The sequence below is a fragment of the Myxocyprinus asiaticus genome, chromosome 50 (genome assembly GCF_019703515.2).
Source record: "Myxocyprinus asiaticus isolate MX2 ecotype Aquarium Trade chromosome 50, UBuf_Myxa_2, whole genome shotgun sequence".
Lineage (NCBI taxonomy): Eukaryota > Metazoa > Chordata > Actinopteri > Cypriniformes > Catostomidae > Myxocyprinus > Myxocyprinus asiaticus.
The window spans coordinates 5,258,746-5,277,498 of record NC_059393.1 but is presented as its reverse complement, the minus strand read 5'-3'; the positions used below and the strand labels follow the sequence as shown (position 1 = coordinate 5,277,498).

The 18,753-nt window shown below is 38.2% G+C and overlaps 1 protein-coding gene across 10 annotated transcripts in view; it reads right to left on the bottom strand.

Moving 5' to 3' along the window:
* Positions 1-15,209, bottom strand: part of LOC127438695 (TSC22 domain family protein 2-like) — a 50,719-nt gene extending 35,510 nt beyond the window's left edge. For all 10 annotated transcript variants that reach the window (XR_007896801.1, XR_007896797.1, XR_007896798.1 and 7 more), the window contains exon 1: positions 13,024-15,209. Coding sequence is in view for 4 of the 10 variants with exons in the window: in XM_051694473.1 (XP_051550433.1) it covers positions 13,024-14,609 (1,586 nt within the window). In the remaining 6 variants the exon portion in view is untranslated. The remainder of the gene's footprint in view (positions 1-13,023) is intronic.
* Between the last annotated feature and the right edge of the window lie 3,544 nt (positions 15,210-18,753).

Sequence of the window (18,753 nt, the reverse complement as noted above, 5' to 3'; positions counted from 1 at the left end):
TTTTTTTCACATCAATCTACACTCCATAATCCATAATGACAAAGAAAAAAACAGATTTTTGATAACTTTGCAAATGTATTAAAAATAAAAAAACTGAAATATCACATTGACATAAGTATTCAGACCCTTTGATATGACATTTTGAAATTTAGGATCATCTTTGAGATGTTTCTACACTTTGATTGGAGTCCACCTGTGGCAAATTCAATTGATTGGACATGATTTGAAAAGGCACACACCTGTCTATATAAGGTCTCACAGCTAAAAATACATATCAGAGCAAAAACCAAGCCATGAGGTCAAAGGAACTGCCTGCTGAGCTCAGAGACAGGATTGTGTTGAGGCACAGATCTGGGAAAGGCTACAAAAAATTTTTTGGCTGCATTGAATGTTCTCAAGAGCACAGTGGCCTTGATAATTCTTAAATGGAAGAAGATTGGAACAACCAGGACTCTTCCTAGAGCTAGCCACCCAGCCAAACTGAGCAAGGAGGAGAAGGGCCTTGGTAAGAGAGCTGACCAAGAGCCCGATGGTCACTCTGGTTGAGCTCCGGAGATCAGCTGGGAGAACTTTCAGAAAGACAACCATCACTGCCACACTCCACCGATCTGGGCTTTTTGGCAGAGTGGCCAGACAGAAGCCTCTCCTCAGTGCAAGACACATAAAAGCCCGCTTGGAACTTGCAAAAAAGCACCTAAAGGACTCTCAGACTGTGAGAAACTAGATTCTCTGGTCTGATGAAATGAAGATTGAACTGTTTGGTCTTAATTCCAAGCGTCATGTCTGGAGGAAACCAGGCACCGCTCATCACCAGTGCAATATCATCCAAACGGTGAAGCATGGTGGTGGTAGCATCATGCTGTGGGGGTGTTTTTCAGTGGCAGGGACTTTGAGTACTGGTCAGGGTTGAAGGAAAGATGAATGCAGCAAACTTGATCCAGAGCGCTCAGTACCTCAGACTAGGCTGAAGGTTCACCTTCCAACAGGACAATGACCCTAAGCACACAGCCAAGACAATGCAAGAGTGGCTCTGTGAATGTCCTTGAGTGGCCCAGCCAGAGCCCGGACTTGAACCTAATCAAACATCTCTGGAAAGACCTGAAAATGGCTGTCCACCAACAGTCCCCATCCAACCTGTCAGAGCTTGAGAGGATCTGCAGAGAAGAATGGCAGAAAATCTCCCAATCCAAGTGTGCAAAGCATCATACCCAAAAGGACTGTAATCGCTGCCAAAGGTGCTTCAACTAAGTACTGAGGGGTCTGAATACTTAATGAATGCACTGTAAATGCCAACTTTGCTTGTATACTTAAAGGTGCTGTCAGTAAATTTTTGAATGTCATCTTGGACTTACAATGACACCTAATGGCATGGATGCAACATTATTCAAAGGCAATAGTTTTCAGTTACTGATGCCATTGTATAAATTCACCACACAGTTAGTCATGATTAATTTAATCCATGAGTAAAAGTGTCCAATATCTATGAGGCTAAGGAGACTGAGTAGTATTCATCTAATCATACTATCTTAACATTGCAGCCCCCCCTTGAGGAGACCCTCTCTAGATTTTAACAGCATTTATAAGGTCACTGATATGACTGGAGTCTTCATCTCATATGAGTGCATATCATTTTATACAAATGTTCTAAAATAACTATTAATTTCTTTAGGAGTAAAACTTTTTAAATGAAGAAATATATTACTGAATGCACCTTTACATTTTTTCACTTTGAATCTTGTGAAACGCAATAGTTTTCATGGTAAACAATAAAATGACTAGTTTGGTAAAAACTTTTTTTAGCAATTTTTATTTATTTATTTATTTTTTGTGAATATCGATCCTCTCTATGTAACATCAGTATCGGAAGTATTGATACTTTAGGATCGATCCGCCCATCCTTAATGACAGCATGCGCTCAAGCTGGCATCTTAAATACTTAATTTTACATCACGTTCCTTTTTTAAAAAGGTCTTAAAATCCTAAAACTTTGTTTACTTCCAGGTTTATATTAGATTTAGCAGATTTAGATTTCTTACATTTATATTAGATTTAACAGATTTGTAATGTGAATTCACCCTACTGTACAAAAAAGCATAACAAGTTTGGATATAGAGAAAATAGCCACTCATGACAAATTAAAACTTTAATACACACATAATCAAAACTAGATAGACCCTTTTAATTTGAAACACAAGATGCATATCTTTAATGGCTTTCAAGAAAATGCTGCAATGAAAGTGCATTCATATCTAAAAAGTGAAAAAAGACAGTATGTGAAATAGTGAACAGCACTGTGTGGCATTGGTGCCCCCAGCAAGAGCCCTGAATGGTTCAGAGCTCAGAATGGACATGTCAAACAGAAAAACTCAAAACAGCCATCCAGTCTGAGAGATAGATCCCCTAAACAAACTATCACATTGATTTAGTTAGGTCCATTTTCTGTGCTGATTTTAGGGGGAAATCCGTGGAATACTGCGGAATGGATTTAACATGGTAAAATGCGTTAAACGGAGCTGAGAGTACAATGCTCTTATTGATAGCAGGAGGCATTATCAAATTTGGCAAAATAGAGATAAAGATAAGGAAACTGTCACACCCTAAAGGAAAATTTGTAAAATTCTCCCAGCTGCTGCACAAAACAAACACTATCAAAAGTTATCTTTCATCTAAAGATGATGACAACTAATAAATGGAATTGCCCTGGGAAAGTGAAGCTGGCAGAGGATAAAAGAGGAACAGGTTTCTGTATATAGTCAGAGTAACAACTCTAACAATAACTCTTTACAAAAAAATGACAAAGAGCTTTCAGAGAGGAGGGCTGAATTTGTTTGATAAAATAACCTGAATAAAAATGGGTTTTGCTTTAAATTGTCATCAAAATTTATATTACAACATCTGGGCCACTTTTACACCCCTTTAAAATCTTTGATTTTTTTGTTATGTACTGCATCCTCTAAAGGCTATCAAAGCTGGAAGGGTCTGATCTTAAAAGGAGAAATTAGTCTGAGTCTCCATTAACTCATCTATACAAAATTTCTGAGTGATCTGATCCTTCAAAACACAAAATATAGGCCATCCATGCAGGAAATTAAGAGAGAACCAAGAGAACATTAATGTTTGAGGTGGGTTTTAGTGTCACCAAATTTTGGTAGAATGGTACCAGTGTACCAAATTTTGAATGCAAAGCGAATTACACTACTGTGAACTAGCCTACAAACAAACACTCAAAAGTTAAAACCAAGAGTTCAAGTCGGAATTAAATAATGAGGGAGAAAAATGAGTGATCAGTGCATTCCAACAAATTAGCCAAAAATATTTAATAAACAAACAAACAAGGAACAGGGGATTTTAATGGTGTTTCTACAGAATTTGCAAGCACATATTCCAAGTGGGCCTACTGATAAGCCTTTTGTGTATATGTGTGTGTGTTGGTGTGTAGCAAATGCATACACTTCATATTTTAGGTTTCTATTTCACAAAGACCCAATTCCAGAGTTTCTTGTAAGGCTACTGCAAAAACTACAGTCCTTGGTGTACCATCTTTTAACAAAATGCTACCCAAGGCAAAAGGTCAGCCTCAAGTAAACTTGTTCTCTTCAAGAGCCAAATACATTTAAACTAGAACAATGTGATGATTATAGTCTGGTAAGTGTTGCACAACCCACAAAAGGGATTAAAAGAATAAACTTTCTATTCAGTGCAGAGGTTTGTTGAAGACGTGAGAGAAATAAATCTGTCGCTGTTCAAACTGACTTAAAGGTTACTCTGAACTCTGTAACGCATTCTCTACAAATCCTGAGGTGTTCACCATTGCCTCAATTGACATGCCCTTTCAATCAGTGAATTAACTGTTAAAATATCTTAATTCATATCGGTTAAAAGGTTACTTCCTTTTTCTTATGTATGTCGTTCATAGAGGAACAGAAAGTGATGAACAAAAGTCAACACTATCAAGGGGCCATTTCCTTGGTATTTAAAGCTGAGGAGGATGTGCTAGAGAAGTGTGATATCTCTAACCTCAGTAAATGCAACAATGTGCTCCTATCTTCAATACTTTACAAACAACTTAGTTACAGCACTCAAACAATGGAAAAGTATAAAACTATCAATTTAAAGTTGCTGATTGTAAGTTTAGAACCAATATATTTAAAGGATATTGTGAAAATATTAATATCTATATCTACCACAACATTAAAACCACCTGCCTAATATTGTGTAGGTTCCCCTCCTACCACCAAAACAGCGCCAACCCAGAAGAGCATTCTGAGATGATATTCTTCTCACCACAATTGTACAGAGAGCGGTTATCTGAGTTACTGTAGACTTTGTCAATTCGAACCAATCTGGCCATTCTCTGTTGATCTCTCTCATCTACGAGGCATTTCCATCCACAGAACTGATGCTCACTGGATGTTTTTTGTTTTCGGGACCATTCTGAGTAAATTCTAGAGACTATTGTATGTGAAAATCCCAGGAGATCAGCAGTTACAGAAATACTCAAACCAGCCCATCTGGCACCAACAATCATCCATGCGATTATCTAATCAGCCAATCGTGTGGCAGCAATGTAATGTATAAATTCATGCAGATATGGCTCAGGAGCTTCAGTTAATGTTTACATCTACCATCAGAAAATGGAAAAAATGTGATATCAGTTATTTGGAATATGGCATGATTGTTGGTGCCAGATGGGCTGGTTTGAGTATTTCTGTAACTGCTGATCTCCTGGGATTTTCATGCACAATAGTCTCTAGAATTTACTCAGAATGGTCCCGAAAACAAAAAACATCCAGTGAGCATCAGTTCTGTGGATGGAAATGCCTTGTTGATAAGAGGAGTCAACAGAGAATGGGAAGACTGTCAACTGCTCTGTACAATTGTGGTGAGATGAACAGTATCTCGGAACGAGGGGGACCTACACAATATTAGGCAGGTGGTTTTAATGTTGTGTCTGATCAGTATACATATCAGAATCAGAACGAGCTTTATTGCCAAGTAGTCTTTGTAGTCTTCTGATGTCCGATTTCATAGCTGAACCAAACTAGACAGTTATTGATGTGCAGAGGACAGACTCAATGACTGCTGAGTAGAACTGTATCAGCAGTGCCTGTGGCAGGTTGAACTTCCTCAGATGGCAAAGGAAGTACAACCTCTGCTGGGCCTTTTTCACAATGGAGTCAATGTGAGTCTCCCACTTCAGGTCTTGTGAGATGGTAGAGCCTAGGAACCTGAATGACTCCACTGCTGTCACAGTGCTGTAGAATGGTGAACGGGGTCAATGTTGGGGTGTTCCTCCTAAAGTCCACTATCATCTCCACTATTTTGTGCGTGTTCAGCTCCAGGTTGTTTTGACTGCACCAGTGAGCCAGCCGTTCAACCTCCCTTCTGTATGCAGACTCACCATCATCTTGCATGAGGTCAATGACAGTAGTGTCATCTGCAAACTTCATCAGCCACAACATTAATAGTAGTGGGGGAGTTATTTAAATGTTGCCTCGAGCATATGGCTGAACCCTAAATTACGTATTAATAAGCCCCCTTTCTGTTGGTCAGAGTGAATTGTGAGGGGGGTTCCTACACTCGGTGACCTATATGAGAGTGGAGTGCTGAGATCTTTTGAAAATTTGGTTCAACATTTTAAGATTCCCAGATCTCAGTTCTTTAGGTATTTACAGCTGTGCCACCTGTTCTGTACTATTTTTGGGAGTAGTATACACCCTCAGCAGATCCTCTGGAAGTGGTGATTACTGCTTTTGGAAAAGGTCATGAGGCATCGGTGTATTCCTCCCTGTTAATTCAGAGTCTGGGGGACGGAGCTTCGGCTTCTCTCAAGAGATTATGGGAGAAAGATTTAAACTTTGTATTAGAGGGCGGAGATGTGGGCTAGGATTCTAAAAAGCATCAAGTCTACATCTAGAGATGCAAGGGTCCGTCTGATGCAATTTAAGATTTTGCATCAATTCTTCTGGACCCCCTCTAGAATGTATAGGTTGGTTCTTAAAGACACACCCACCTTCTGGTGGTGCCAATCAGAAGAAGGGGACATAACGCATGTTTTTTGGGGGTGTGTAAAGATCAAAGAATTTTGGTTGGGGGTTCAGAACATTATGTGTGAGCGTTCAGGTAATGCTTTTAAATTGTGCCTCAGTTATTGTTTGAGATTACATAAATAAATACATACATCAATATCATGTGAAGCATAAATTTCAGTCTCTGTAATGAGTTTCACTGTTGTGGTTGCCGCTTGCCTTAAACGACATTGAGGTTGTCAATGACAATAATTAATATTCTGTATGTGGCACTTATACCATACTTTTCTCATAGGAAAATACTGTGCTTTCTCATTGTCGGGCAATGGCAAAGAATTCAGGATAGGGAGACTGACTCGATTGTGTCATTCATAGTGCATCATGGAAGTGGGTGTTTGCTGCGGAGCTCTTTTGGGGCACTTTGTTTGCCATGATTCTCTGATTGGTGGACTTTTCTCTGAAGGATCATGGATAGTGTAGTCCTTCACCAGGAATTCCATTATTAACCTCCTGAGACCCTAGCATAACTGCTGTACGCATTTTCCATTTACCTTTTTGATTTTTAACTAGCAGCACCTAATAAACATGAAAAAAAATGAAAACATGAAAAAAAAAAAATAATTACATCTAGAGCAAATACTTTTCCTAAAAATCTCCACACGTGGACAGCGGGACTAATTTGTGAAATTTTAAATAATACAAAGCTATAGAAAGTCAGATTGTTTTTTTAATCAAATTGTTCATTATGTTTCCAAAAGTGTTGGTTATTCTTTTTTTTTTCTTTTTTTTTCTGAAGACATTACAGACATTACAGCTGATTTTCTGTAAAGCTTATTTGGAACAATGTGTATTGGGAAAAACACAAATAAAACCTTTACAAATAAAAATTATCTGACTTAATTTTACTTTGTTACAATGTTTTTCTCTACTTTCTCTAAATCTCAATGTTCTCTCTTTGCACCGTAAAAACAAACAAGTGATAGCCAGTGCTGAAGCATTTTACCAATCAGAAATTAGTATAAATAATTCTGATTTAAAGTAACGGCCAGCATCGTCAAATCACTGACAGCCATGTTAAAATAAAATTATACATTAAATAAATTCTGAATCTATGTACTGATTATCATTGTCCCATGTCTGCCATACATGTTGAGTGGTCCAAACATCATCTGCAGCCTGAAACTGAACTTTTGTTCGGATTCTAGGAGTGAATGCACTTAGCTGCATAGGAAAGCTATAGGATACCCCTTGCTCCCTATTTAGTGAACAACGTCTTTCTGCATTGGTCTAAGAACGGTCCGAAAAGCGCCTTATTTTCATCCAAACTCCATATAAAGCCCCTGAATGCAAAACGTTTCCGCTTTTGGATGAACCCATTGATTCGCAATGTGATAATGCATAGTAAAAATAGCGCTAAAACAGCGCTAAAGTATATTAGTGAACATTGTGTTTAGCAGCGTGGTGTGTCGCAATAAAACACTCAAATTTTTAAAATGGCCTATCGGCTGAAACTAGAGACTCTTTTGACTCAAATAGGTTTCAATGTAAAAACTTAATTAGGTTTCATACCAGATGTAGTTTTGTTGGAGTTTCTCCCAAAGACAAACTCCGCTGTGATCAGCGGCATGTTGTTTTCTCACATGACTTTATATGTTGAAAGTTTAATCCTTTACTGACAGCCCAGAGTCTTCTGAACTGAGAGTAGTTGGTTTAAATTAAATAAATTATGCGTTGCGTATAGCAAAGCCAAAAAACATTGTCCACGTATGGGTACGTGGGGTTGCACAAGGTTAAACACGATTTTTGAAATAACACGTAGGGCTGGGCGAAATGTCAAAAAAATCTAATCTCAAAATTGATCAAACTTATGGACAATTCACGAATTGATTTTTTCAACTTTTAAATGTACTCCAACATGATTCAAGTAACGTGTTCTTTATTAGAATGCAAGGCAAACTGGTTAGAGAAATCCAAGTTCTTTTCGTTATAGGAAACAAAAGTGTGCAAGAAAAATGTAAAAAAAAAATTTGCCCCACAACCGTACAATGAATTAAAATCTAATAAACCCATGATGTTCAGAAATAATAGAAATAGTATAAAATAAGAAAACTACAAAATACTTCTTAGCCAGTGTAGGTATTCATTTTATCTAAACCTTGTTAGAAAGTCTATCTAGAAATCAATATATATAAATGATCAAGTTTATCTAGAAAGTACTCATCGTATATCAAACAATTTGTGTGTATATTCATAAGCCCCTGCAGATAGAGACGCGCAGTCTAGAGGTTCACGCTGAGCAGCGCAGCAATATGAAATTTATCATTATAATTCAACTCGCAAAGTTTTTCAAAATGATCGCTTGCCAAATGTTGGCTTTAGATGCAGTAAATTAGAAACACGTCACAAAACAAAGCAATAATTAGCGATCTATCTGAAGCATCATGGTAAAAGAAGCGGTGGATGCTTGATTCTCCCTTATATAGCCGGTCCATATGATTTGAATTGAAGTGCCCGTAACTGTCATGTAACCAACACTTTATTATAGGTAAAAAGAAAAGAAAGGAGACTGTTCATCAACATGTGTACACCTAGGCCAGTTATGGTCTTAAGCCGGTGCATACATGCATGATGGACGAAGTTGAGCGACAATCACACTGTGTACAATTGTACTGGGAATATTACCGGTGTCTTTTATATCAGTCTCTGTGTTGTTAACCTGTCACGTTCATTTGGAAAGTCCCACACACGTGCAGCTAATCAGATCGGGAGTGGCATTAAGACAAGCGCTGTGAATTCATTTTCTCTTCCTTAAATAGCCTTTGGTGGACTTACAACATATCTAACTATAGCATTTGCAATGTTTTTGAAAAATTTTGATTCCTCGATTAAAAAAATAAATCATGTCAAAATGCAAATTCAAATTAATCAAAAAATTCGGAAACAGTCCAGCCCTTATAACACAGACTGATGGCTACAACAAAAGCAAATACCATCGACTGACAACCTCTGAGCTCACAGTAGGTTTGTCAGGTAAAAACTAATGGGATTCAGGGCTCCAGACTGAGACTAAATGTTCACATTTTACGATCATATTTCCAGCAGGTGCGAGAAGCGTGGTGCGAGACATGTAATGCATTTGAATTTGGCTGATGAAAACCCATATGAAAACATTTAGTGATTTAGAAATAATCTTTGCGATTAAACTAATTTAAAATGATATTTATTGGCTCACTTTTATTAACCACACTAACCAAGAAAACAAGAGAAAACATTGAGCCAAGCATAAATGGCTGTACAATCCACACATTTAAAATTATGTTGGATTTACAATAATAACACTTACTCTGTTGATGGTATTTTAGCAGAAATGTGGTTTATTCATAAAAAATATTATTATATTATTTATATATCCCAATTATATAATTTATTTCTGTAACAAAAATGTCAGTTTAAAAAAGTTTATTTTAGTTTGCTTTGTTGAAGTTCCGTAGTGAGGAGCCATGCATGGTTTTACCAGTGTTTAACTGTGGTCTAATTACATATATCATTGTTGGCTATGGCCTTTTTTTCATAATTGTTATGGAACATGCAATACATTTTCTTCTGTGTAAAATATGTTCTAGAAATCTGATCTTTGATTGTAAGTAAAAGTAGCCTAACTGGCTTTGATTACCTTCAGAAATTCAAAGAGATTACTGTACTTAACCAGTAGGAGTCCCAACTTAGTTGTACTGTCAGAATATTTCAATTAAACCCTGTACAAATTAGGGGTCTATAAATAAATGTTTTTTTTTTTTTTTTTTGTTTTTTTACAGACGTTACTGTTTCATCTTAAGTCAAAATCAATTCTACACTGTCAAATGTGCATTTCAGCAACAATATACAGTATACAATCTATAATAATATCACTATAATTACTAGTTTCTATCATTAAGTTTTTGATGTTGTTGTTTTTAAATTAGGAAAAAGTGCTACCAAACCAGGCGTTGGTGTCAGCATCTGTAGAACTTGGTGGCACCGGTGCCACCGCTCACATATGTTAGTCTGGAGCCCTGAGTTCTACCATGAACCTCTGAGTTCATGGTAGGTTTGTCTTTAAAGGTTTAAGTTATTGTTAATAATCAGTTCCCACTGGTAAACATTAATGGGATTCAGGGCTCCAGACTGAGACTAATTGGTTGCTTTTTGCGATCATTTTTCCAGCCGGTGTGTCTAAGTTTGTTAGAGGCCACACTGGTGTGACTGCAGGGTTTTCCAACTTGTTGATCATGCGCAACATGTCCGTTTCCTGTTTCGTATAAGAAAAGTCTGTTTACAAAACCAGCAGACAGTGCTGTTGCAAATGCTATCACCTGCCATCACCGAGAAAAAAACCCTGCTTTCCCCATTTGCCGCCCATGTTGCAATGTTTCAGAGCATTCTCTATGTATGAGATCAAAAGGTAAACAAATCAAGAAAAACTCTTACTATTTCATGCTGCAAAAACAATGCAGTTTAAGTCAGTTACTTGAACCAAACAAGAAGATAATCATGTGTCTTGCAATATTACCATTAACCTAAGCTGAGGAGTTGACCTTATCTATAGTTTACCTTTAGCTTAGCTGTCTCTCTCTTAAAACTTTAAAAATAGAGAAACCTGTCAGGAATGTTGACAGCATGTACGCGGCACAGAACGTACAGATTTTTCTTGGATTCCTACCAACTCCTGTCAGAAAAATAACAGCCTCTCTATGCTGCACAACATCATGCAGATGTTACACATGTTTGAAGGGCTTATCAGTCTTCAGACAGATCCACTCTGCTTCTGCTCATCACAAGATATGAAACACTGCACTAACAGCTCCTAATCAGTATAAAAAGACAGCTCAGCTTCTGGTGACAAGTGTGTGAGAGGAAAACTGTGCCATGAAAACAAATCTCTAAGAACTGGACAATTGAGTCAGAAACTATCCGGCTAATTCCCACACTTTTGCACTCTTTTTTTTAAGAGAGCAAACGGTCTCAAACAACTACATTTATCTTAAAGGCAGATCCATATTAAGTTTGAGAACTGCTTTTCTAACTGTTCATGGAAAACACAGTCATCTACAATGACAACTAAAATGTACACATTTAAAATGACAGCACACAAAAAATAAACCTGTGAAGCAGTATGCAAATTTTTCCCCAAATACTTCACAAGCAAAACTTACCTTCATCTGCTCCATCAAGACGTATTTGCAAGGCAACACAAGTGCAATCGTTATTTTAAAGTACATTTTTTAACTGACAGAGCTGCTGTAGTAGTTTACTTGCAAAAGAAAGTGCAAATATTTGTTATAGGAATGTTCCAGGATCCACACAACTAAAGCTCAATCAGCAGCATTTGTGGCAAAATTTTGATTAGCACAAAACTTAATTTCTACCTGTTCCTCCTTTTCTTTAACCCTTATGTTGTGATCTGGTCATTTTGACATGGACGAATGTTTTATTCTTAAGATTTTTATATTTTTTATTTAAATCTAATTGTAACAAAATTCCTTGACTTTGTTCACAAATTGTATCCAAAAATACACAAAAATATTTGACAATTTTTTTTGCATTTCTTTTGGTTTTATTTCACTTTGTTACACTTGTTGTGTTCCTGGTCAAAAATGACCAGCCATTGGAAATGAATGGATTAGACTGCAAAAAAAAAAAAAACAGAAATATTATGTGTTCAGGAGCATCCCAATTCTTTTTAAATATGTTCAAAAAAAGAAGTGCAAAACCACTTATAATTACTAATAAAGAAGTTAAAAAGTTCTAATGCAATACCTTGTGGTAATATATGCAATATGTGAAATTTATAAACAATCTTATTGGGCTGGCCATTTTTGACAGGGAACACTAAATGTGTTAGCACAAAACAAACACAACACCAACACAACACAAGGGTTATCTTGATCTGGGTTTCAGTGAGGCACTTACAATGGAAGTGAAAGGGGCCAATCTGTAAACATTAAAAAATACACCCTTTCAAAAGTTTAGACTAAAGACATAAACGATATGCGGGTTAACATGATTTCAGTGTGATAAAATCACTTCACCTTATCTGTGTACAGGTACATCCAATTCTTGGAAACTTCATTGCGATGACAATGTTACGCTGTAAACCCTTAAACCACTGTAAAAACAATGATTTAAACAACAAGCTCAAATATTACCTGAGTTTTAATAGAAGAGTTCTTGTAAGTACTTATATAAAATTATAAGCTTCACATTTCTGGCGTTAAACCCTACAAAAACTGGCCCCATTTAATTCCATTGTAACTGTAACTTTGATTTTTTCTTTTTTTTTTCAAGAAAAGGAGGGACGAGTCAAAATTATTATTATTTTGTTTGTGTGTGTGTTTGTTTGTGGTAATCAACATTATGCCAAAAAATTCTGTGAATTGATCTTTGTATTTAAACCGGATTATTCCTTTATAAAACTTTTTTTTTAAAAAAAGCATAAACTGTCTGCAGGTACAGTAAGTCATTTAAAATGGAAATGAATGGGACCAGTTTATAAACATTAAAATACACACCATCTAAAAAGTGAAGCCCCAAGATGAAAACATTACAGGTGTTAAAACGAATTTAGTGACATAAAATCACTTACTAACCTTATCTGTTAAGCAACATCCAATTTTACAACTTTGTTGCCATGACAACATAACCCTGTTAAACCTTGTAATCTGGTAAATGCTGTTATACCTTTAAATATTTATCGCACTAAATCATGCTAACCTGTATAATATTTACATCTTGTCGCTATACTTCTAAATTTCTGTATATTTTAACATTTATGGATTGGCCCCATTCACTTCCATTGTAAATGCCTTACTGCAACTGCTTTTTTTTATATTTAAAATGAAGGACAACTCACACACCAACTTATTATTATTAGTTGTTTTTTTTTTTGTTTTTTTTTACTAAACTTTATATCATAATCAAAACAGCCTGGTTGGCAACATGAAGAATCAAGGTTTACCTGTCCTCATACCCATCTATGGGAATAGTTATTCCAAACAGGCTGTTGACAGCAGGTGTGGAAAGCTGCAAGCTCTCGGGATTCAGAGGCTTGATGGCATCTTTTCCCATGATGACAAAGCTCTGAGGTAGCCCATCATACTTCCTCTGGTTCTCATCGGCCTGAGTGCTGCTGGTGGGAAACTGGCTAAAGTTGGAAGGGGTAGTCTGCACACTCAGTCCTACACTGGATCCACTACAGACTCCTTGAGGCTGGTTCTGTTGGGGCTGTACAACAGGTACCGGAGTCTGGTTTGGCATGCTCTGAGGGAGATTAGAGGCACTGGACATGACAACAGGCACACTTTGTACACCAGGGACTACAGCTTGGGGGGTGACAGACATGGTTACTGCTGGCTGAATGAGTGGCACTGGTGTCTGCGGAACGACAGTCCCTAGAGCTGTACCAATGCCTGACTGCTGTATAAGCCCATGAACTTGCTCTGTTTGACTGATGGGACGTGGCCCTCTGCCGTGCCCTACAGTATCCACAGCCTGAGGTGGAACTAATCCGAGCACTTGAGTGCCTCCTGCAGCAGGGGTCATGACAGGGGATGGGCCCTGGTTCAATGGGGCACCAAGTGGAAGAGAGGTTACTGATAGTGTCTGGGCTGAGGAGACAGGAGTTTGCAAGGGAGGCTGATGCTGTGACCTATAGTCTGATGGAATACCAGCAGGAAGGATATGACCAGGGTTTTGTGCCGGTTTACCTGGGTAGAATGACTGTGGCTGAGTTGTAGAAGGCATGCTAGGACATTTGACTTGTTGAACATGGGCATCACCGGTCCCTGAGGGAAAAATATTCCCTAATCCCAGCTGTGAAATGCCAAAACTTTGCTGTTGACGCTCCACAGGATTAGATGGTACAGACACATACCCACTATCATTATGTGGTTCTGCTGCAACAGGAACTGCTAGAGCATCCCTGTCCACAGTATGGTCCAAAGTGCCAGTCTGTTTAACATTATCCACCATCCGACCTGATGAGGAAACATCCGTATCTCGTTCATAGAACTCAGTGCATGTCCACCTACCTCTTTTGAAGGGCTCACCTGTACTATGATCAAGTTTGATGACTCTGAAACGGGAACTGCAACTACTTACTGTAGCAGAACTGCTTACTGATGTGGATGTCTGGGGCATACTGGATGGTGCATTAGTTGCAACACCACCAGCAACTGAAGATGAAGGCTGGGATGGTTCAGAGGGGGTGGTCATTTGGCTTGAAGCCCCATTGACTCCACGAGCATTTGGGTTCATGTGAACACCACCTGAATTAACGGAGCCAGGTATTGACACGCTCGCGCCAGATGTTTCCAAGTCGTTATTAAGCGGTTCGTCCGATAAACTGACGTCACATATCTCCTGCTCAAAATCGCCGCCTCTGGACATGTCATATATCTCAGATGAGGACATGTCCTCGGTTCTGGATTCGTCCGGGTCGTCCAAACTCTCGGTATCGTCCGTGATGCTGTTGGCCCCCACCTGAGCCTGCGTTACGCTGGTGATCTGAAAGCAGCTCTTCTTTTTCGACGGCATTTTAGACATTCTGACCCCTGAAAGTATGTTACTGACTTTGACACGTCAGATTGAAGCGTACAGCTTCAATATAAGCGCAGTAACACTGTTCATATGACAATATATCATATATTTTTCCCGTTGGCGACACGCTAACTCAAGACTCCCTCCGAGCTCCGTCAGCGCGCGCGAGTCTTCATCGCGGCATTTTTTGTCTTTTAAATTCTTAAAACTGAAACTCCAGATACAGTTACAGCTTTAATCCAGCTGCGTTTAATATTTCCGAGCCCTTGTCTTCCTCCCCGTGGCCTAAATGAAGGCCATTTGGCGGTGTGAGAGTTTCCCTCAGGCCGTCCTCGCGAATTAAACTCTTCAGTCGCGAGAGTCACTCGAGTCTGAGGCGCCTTCAGTTTTCAACACTCTCCCGCCTCCAAAATTACAAATCCTCCCTGAAACAAGTCGGCCAGACATCTTGAGGCATAATAATACATGTTCACTCTCTGTTTCTCAATTTAAGAGAGTCTGTTGCTGGTACAGTGCGTGTGTCACTGTTTTCCTGTTAGTAGATTTCTCAGGCTAACGGCTGCTCTTCATTTGCGCTGCACAAGATGGCTACGTACAGCACGCCCTGCACTATGGGAGGACTGCGCACCAGCGTGCGTAAATCAGTCAAGAATACCGATCACTACTCATGTTTTCTTATCGCAGGATACATTGAGTACAAGAATAGCTTAATGGAAACCAGTGGTTTTATAGAGGATTTTCATAATATAGTAGTATATTAGGAATTAATCATTGACATTAATAAAATAGCCTGTTTTTCCTCTACAGTCATTATAAAGAGTTTTTATCAAAGCAAGGATGTTAGCTCATGACAAGTAGGTACTATAAATAGGTACATTACACATTACTAAATGAATATAAATATAATATAATATTTATAATATAAATATAAATAAACTAGGTATAAGTATACAATTATAAATCAATCAATCTATCTATCTATCTATCTATCTATCTATCTATCTATCTATCTATCTATTTTTAATCAAATATTCATTATTCAAATTATTTCTTTTTTATCAGAGAAGAGCTAATGGCTGAATTCTGACTTTATTATAACCAAGGGCAAGAGCATGAATTAGAATAATCTTTGTTCCCACAGTCACGCAACAGGCAAATGATAAACAAATCATTATTTGCTGTTAGTTATAGAGCAAACAATTTATTATAGAATATTTAAATGGAACAACAACATTCCTATCATCATACAAGGTCTGAACAGCATTTACCAAAAACGTACAATACAAATAATAAAAACTTGTTAATGATGCTGTAAAACCAACACTGAGCTAAGTATATTACGTGTGACAGATTGCAGTAGCTGCACATTCAAACGGAGCAGGGCACAGCACTATCTCCCTCTCTCTCTCTCTCTCTCTCTAACCTTCAGCACCGATGAAACATGAATGAACATTAGATGGTATGTTGAATGATACAGAACAACTTACTGAAATGAGACTTCTCTCATGTGATCGCCCAGTCTGTTCAATGGAGAAAATGAATGTAAATGAACAAATGTAAAAATGTAAATTTATTCGGTGTGATCTTTTAACAAACTGAAGTACTGTAAGCATGCATACATCATCTGAATGTTACTCTGTCATTAAAGATGTATTTTTGATCAAATTATGCTAAAACACAATATCTTCTTTGTTTAGCCCTTCAAAAAGGGTCACGAAGGGGGCAAGAAGGAATGCAGCTAGTAGTAGCTAGTAACATCTTTGCTGGAGTTTGTTTATAGGGTCATTATTTTAGGCATGAGTCTATTCCCTAAAGTAGAGGAGGCTGTTTGTTTTGCTTTTGAATTAGCCCATCCTTTCTGTTTCCCAATCCAAACAGCAGTGAAAACTGTTGCTGTACATACCTCGCCTGGCTTTTCCTATTTGAATTAGACAAGTAAGACTCAGACTTTACCTGTTAAAACTAGTTTTTGTTTCAGTTGTTCAAAAATGTTCAAAATATCAAAACAAGTTTGGAATGCAGAGTATAACTCAGAAGTTACTCAACACATGAAACTGTTTATTGTGTTTGCCTTGGTCCCGTGGTGAGTGGAACATGGTTGTTATTTTAGCTGGCTGCATTTATGTTTGTATGTTCTGAAATCAGCATTGTACCATACGAGGGCTTTGAATCAATCGTCCTAGACAGATGCTTTTTATTATGTTCGTACATAGAGAGATTCTTTGTGTTCATGGGCTGGGCACTATGAACACTTTCTGTGGTTTAGGCCAGTTCATTCCAGGCTTTTGTCAAAATATACAGAATAAATCGGAAGTTACTCTGAGCATCTTTTTTTCAAGAGCTTGTTAAATCCGAGTCACGTTCAATCCGACTCAGAGATGTTGAACTAGCAAAAGCAGTTTATTCTGGATTTGAAAAGAATGAGTGGATCAGTGGTAATACTGTAGGATCAGTGTCATGATACTTGGCTTAGACTTGTCAGAGACTTACACATCTTAATTAAAGATTATGAGAGTGTTTTGTTAGTTTTAAGCCAGTGTTCTGTGGCTGTAAAGGGGAAAGGGCACATTGTACTTCTGCTGAAACTGCAGACTAGCATGCACAAGATATGGGGCCAGCAGAACCTTTATTATAAAACAGAATAACAGAAAAGCTTGCTAAAAATCATAAACAGTGTCTATTTTTAGAGATACACTAATGCCAGAGAGGAAATGAAAACAGTGATCCACTGAACAGAGAAGTGAGGTGACCAATACAGAGTAAGTCCTTGAGGATATTTTGAGATATCTTTGAAGAAGAGCATTTTATGACATGATGTGGTTCACACAGAAGTCACCTGTCCATCTTGAGACATTCCAGTTCACAGATTCACTGTTAACAACAACAACAAAAAAACTTTCTTTCCACTCTTTAATTTGGCTAACATTTGAATGGAGGGATGGACAGATGGATAGATGGATGGATGGATGGATGGGTGGACCGACAGATGGATGGATGGAGGGGGGGAAGGATAAATGGATGGAGGGATGGATGGATGGGCAGACAGATGAATGGATGGACAGATGAATGAATGGATGGATGGAGGGAGGGTGGGAGGGAGGGAAGGAGAAATGGATGGATGAATGGATGGATGGACTGACAGATGGATGGATGGAGGGATGGAGGGAGGGAGGGATTGATGGAGGGAAGGAGAAATGGATGGATGGATGGATGGATGGATGGATGAACGGATGGAGTGACAGGAGGAGGAATAGATGGAGGGAGGGATGGGTGGATGGACTGACAAATGGATGATTGGATGGAGGGAGGGAGGGAGTGAGGGAGGGATGGATGGATGGATGGGCAGATGTATGAATGGACGGATGGATGGATGGATGGATGGATGGATGGATGAATAGATGAATGGAGGGAGGGAGGGATGAATGGGTGGACCAACAAATGGATGGATGGATGGATGGATGGATAAATGGAAGGAGGAGTGGAAGGGATGCATGGAGGGAGGGATGGATGGATGATGGATGGGTGGACAGATGATTGGTTGGATGGGTGGACAGATGATTGGATGGATGGATGAATGGATGCAGGGATGGTGGATGGATGGATGGACTGATGGACAATGGAGGGATGGATGGATGGAAAGATGGATTGAGAAACTGAGAAATGAATGGATGGAGGTATGGATGGATGAATGGTTTACTTGAAAAATAATATAACCTTTAATAAAACTACTAGATAACAGTATATAACTCCCAAATATTTTCTGGGGACTGTGAAATGTGAGGAGGTCCCAGGTCTTGATATAAGAAATAAAAATAAGCTAAAAATAAAAAATGTAAAATACAATAATTGCAGAATGTACTACCCTTAAAGCATTTCTGAATTAAAACAACAACAACAACAAATAAATTAATGACTACGATGCCTCCAAATTATGTAACTACAGGATTTGTCCACAAGATGTCCTGAGAGACTATGCTGCATGACATGCAACAGTTCAGAGCAATTCTAGTTTGTTTAGCATAATTATAAATAGCCCAAACTTATCAAACTTTTTAAAATAGTTTTTCATTATATATTTTTTTTTCATTTGTCCATGTTTTTGATATGTATTTGTAACACAATAAATCAGACCTCCCATAATCCTAGAAGC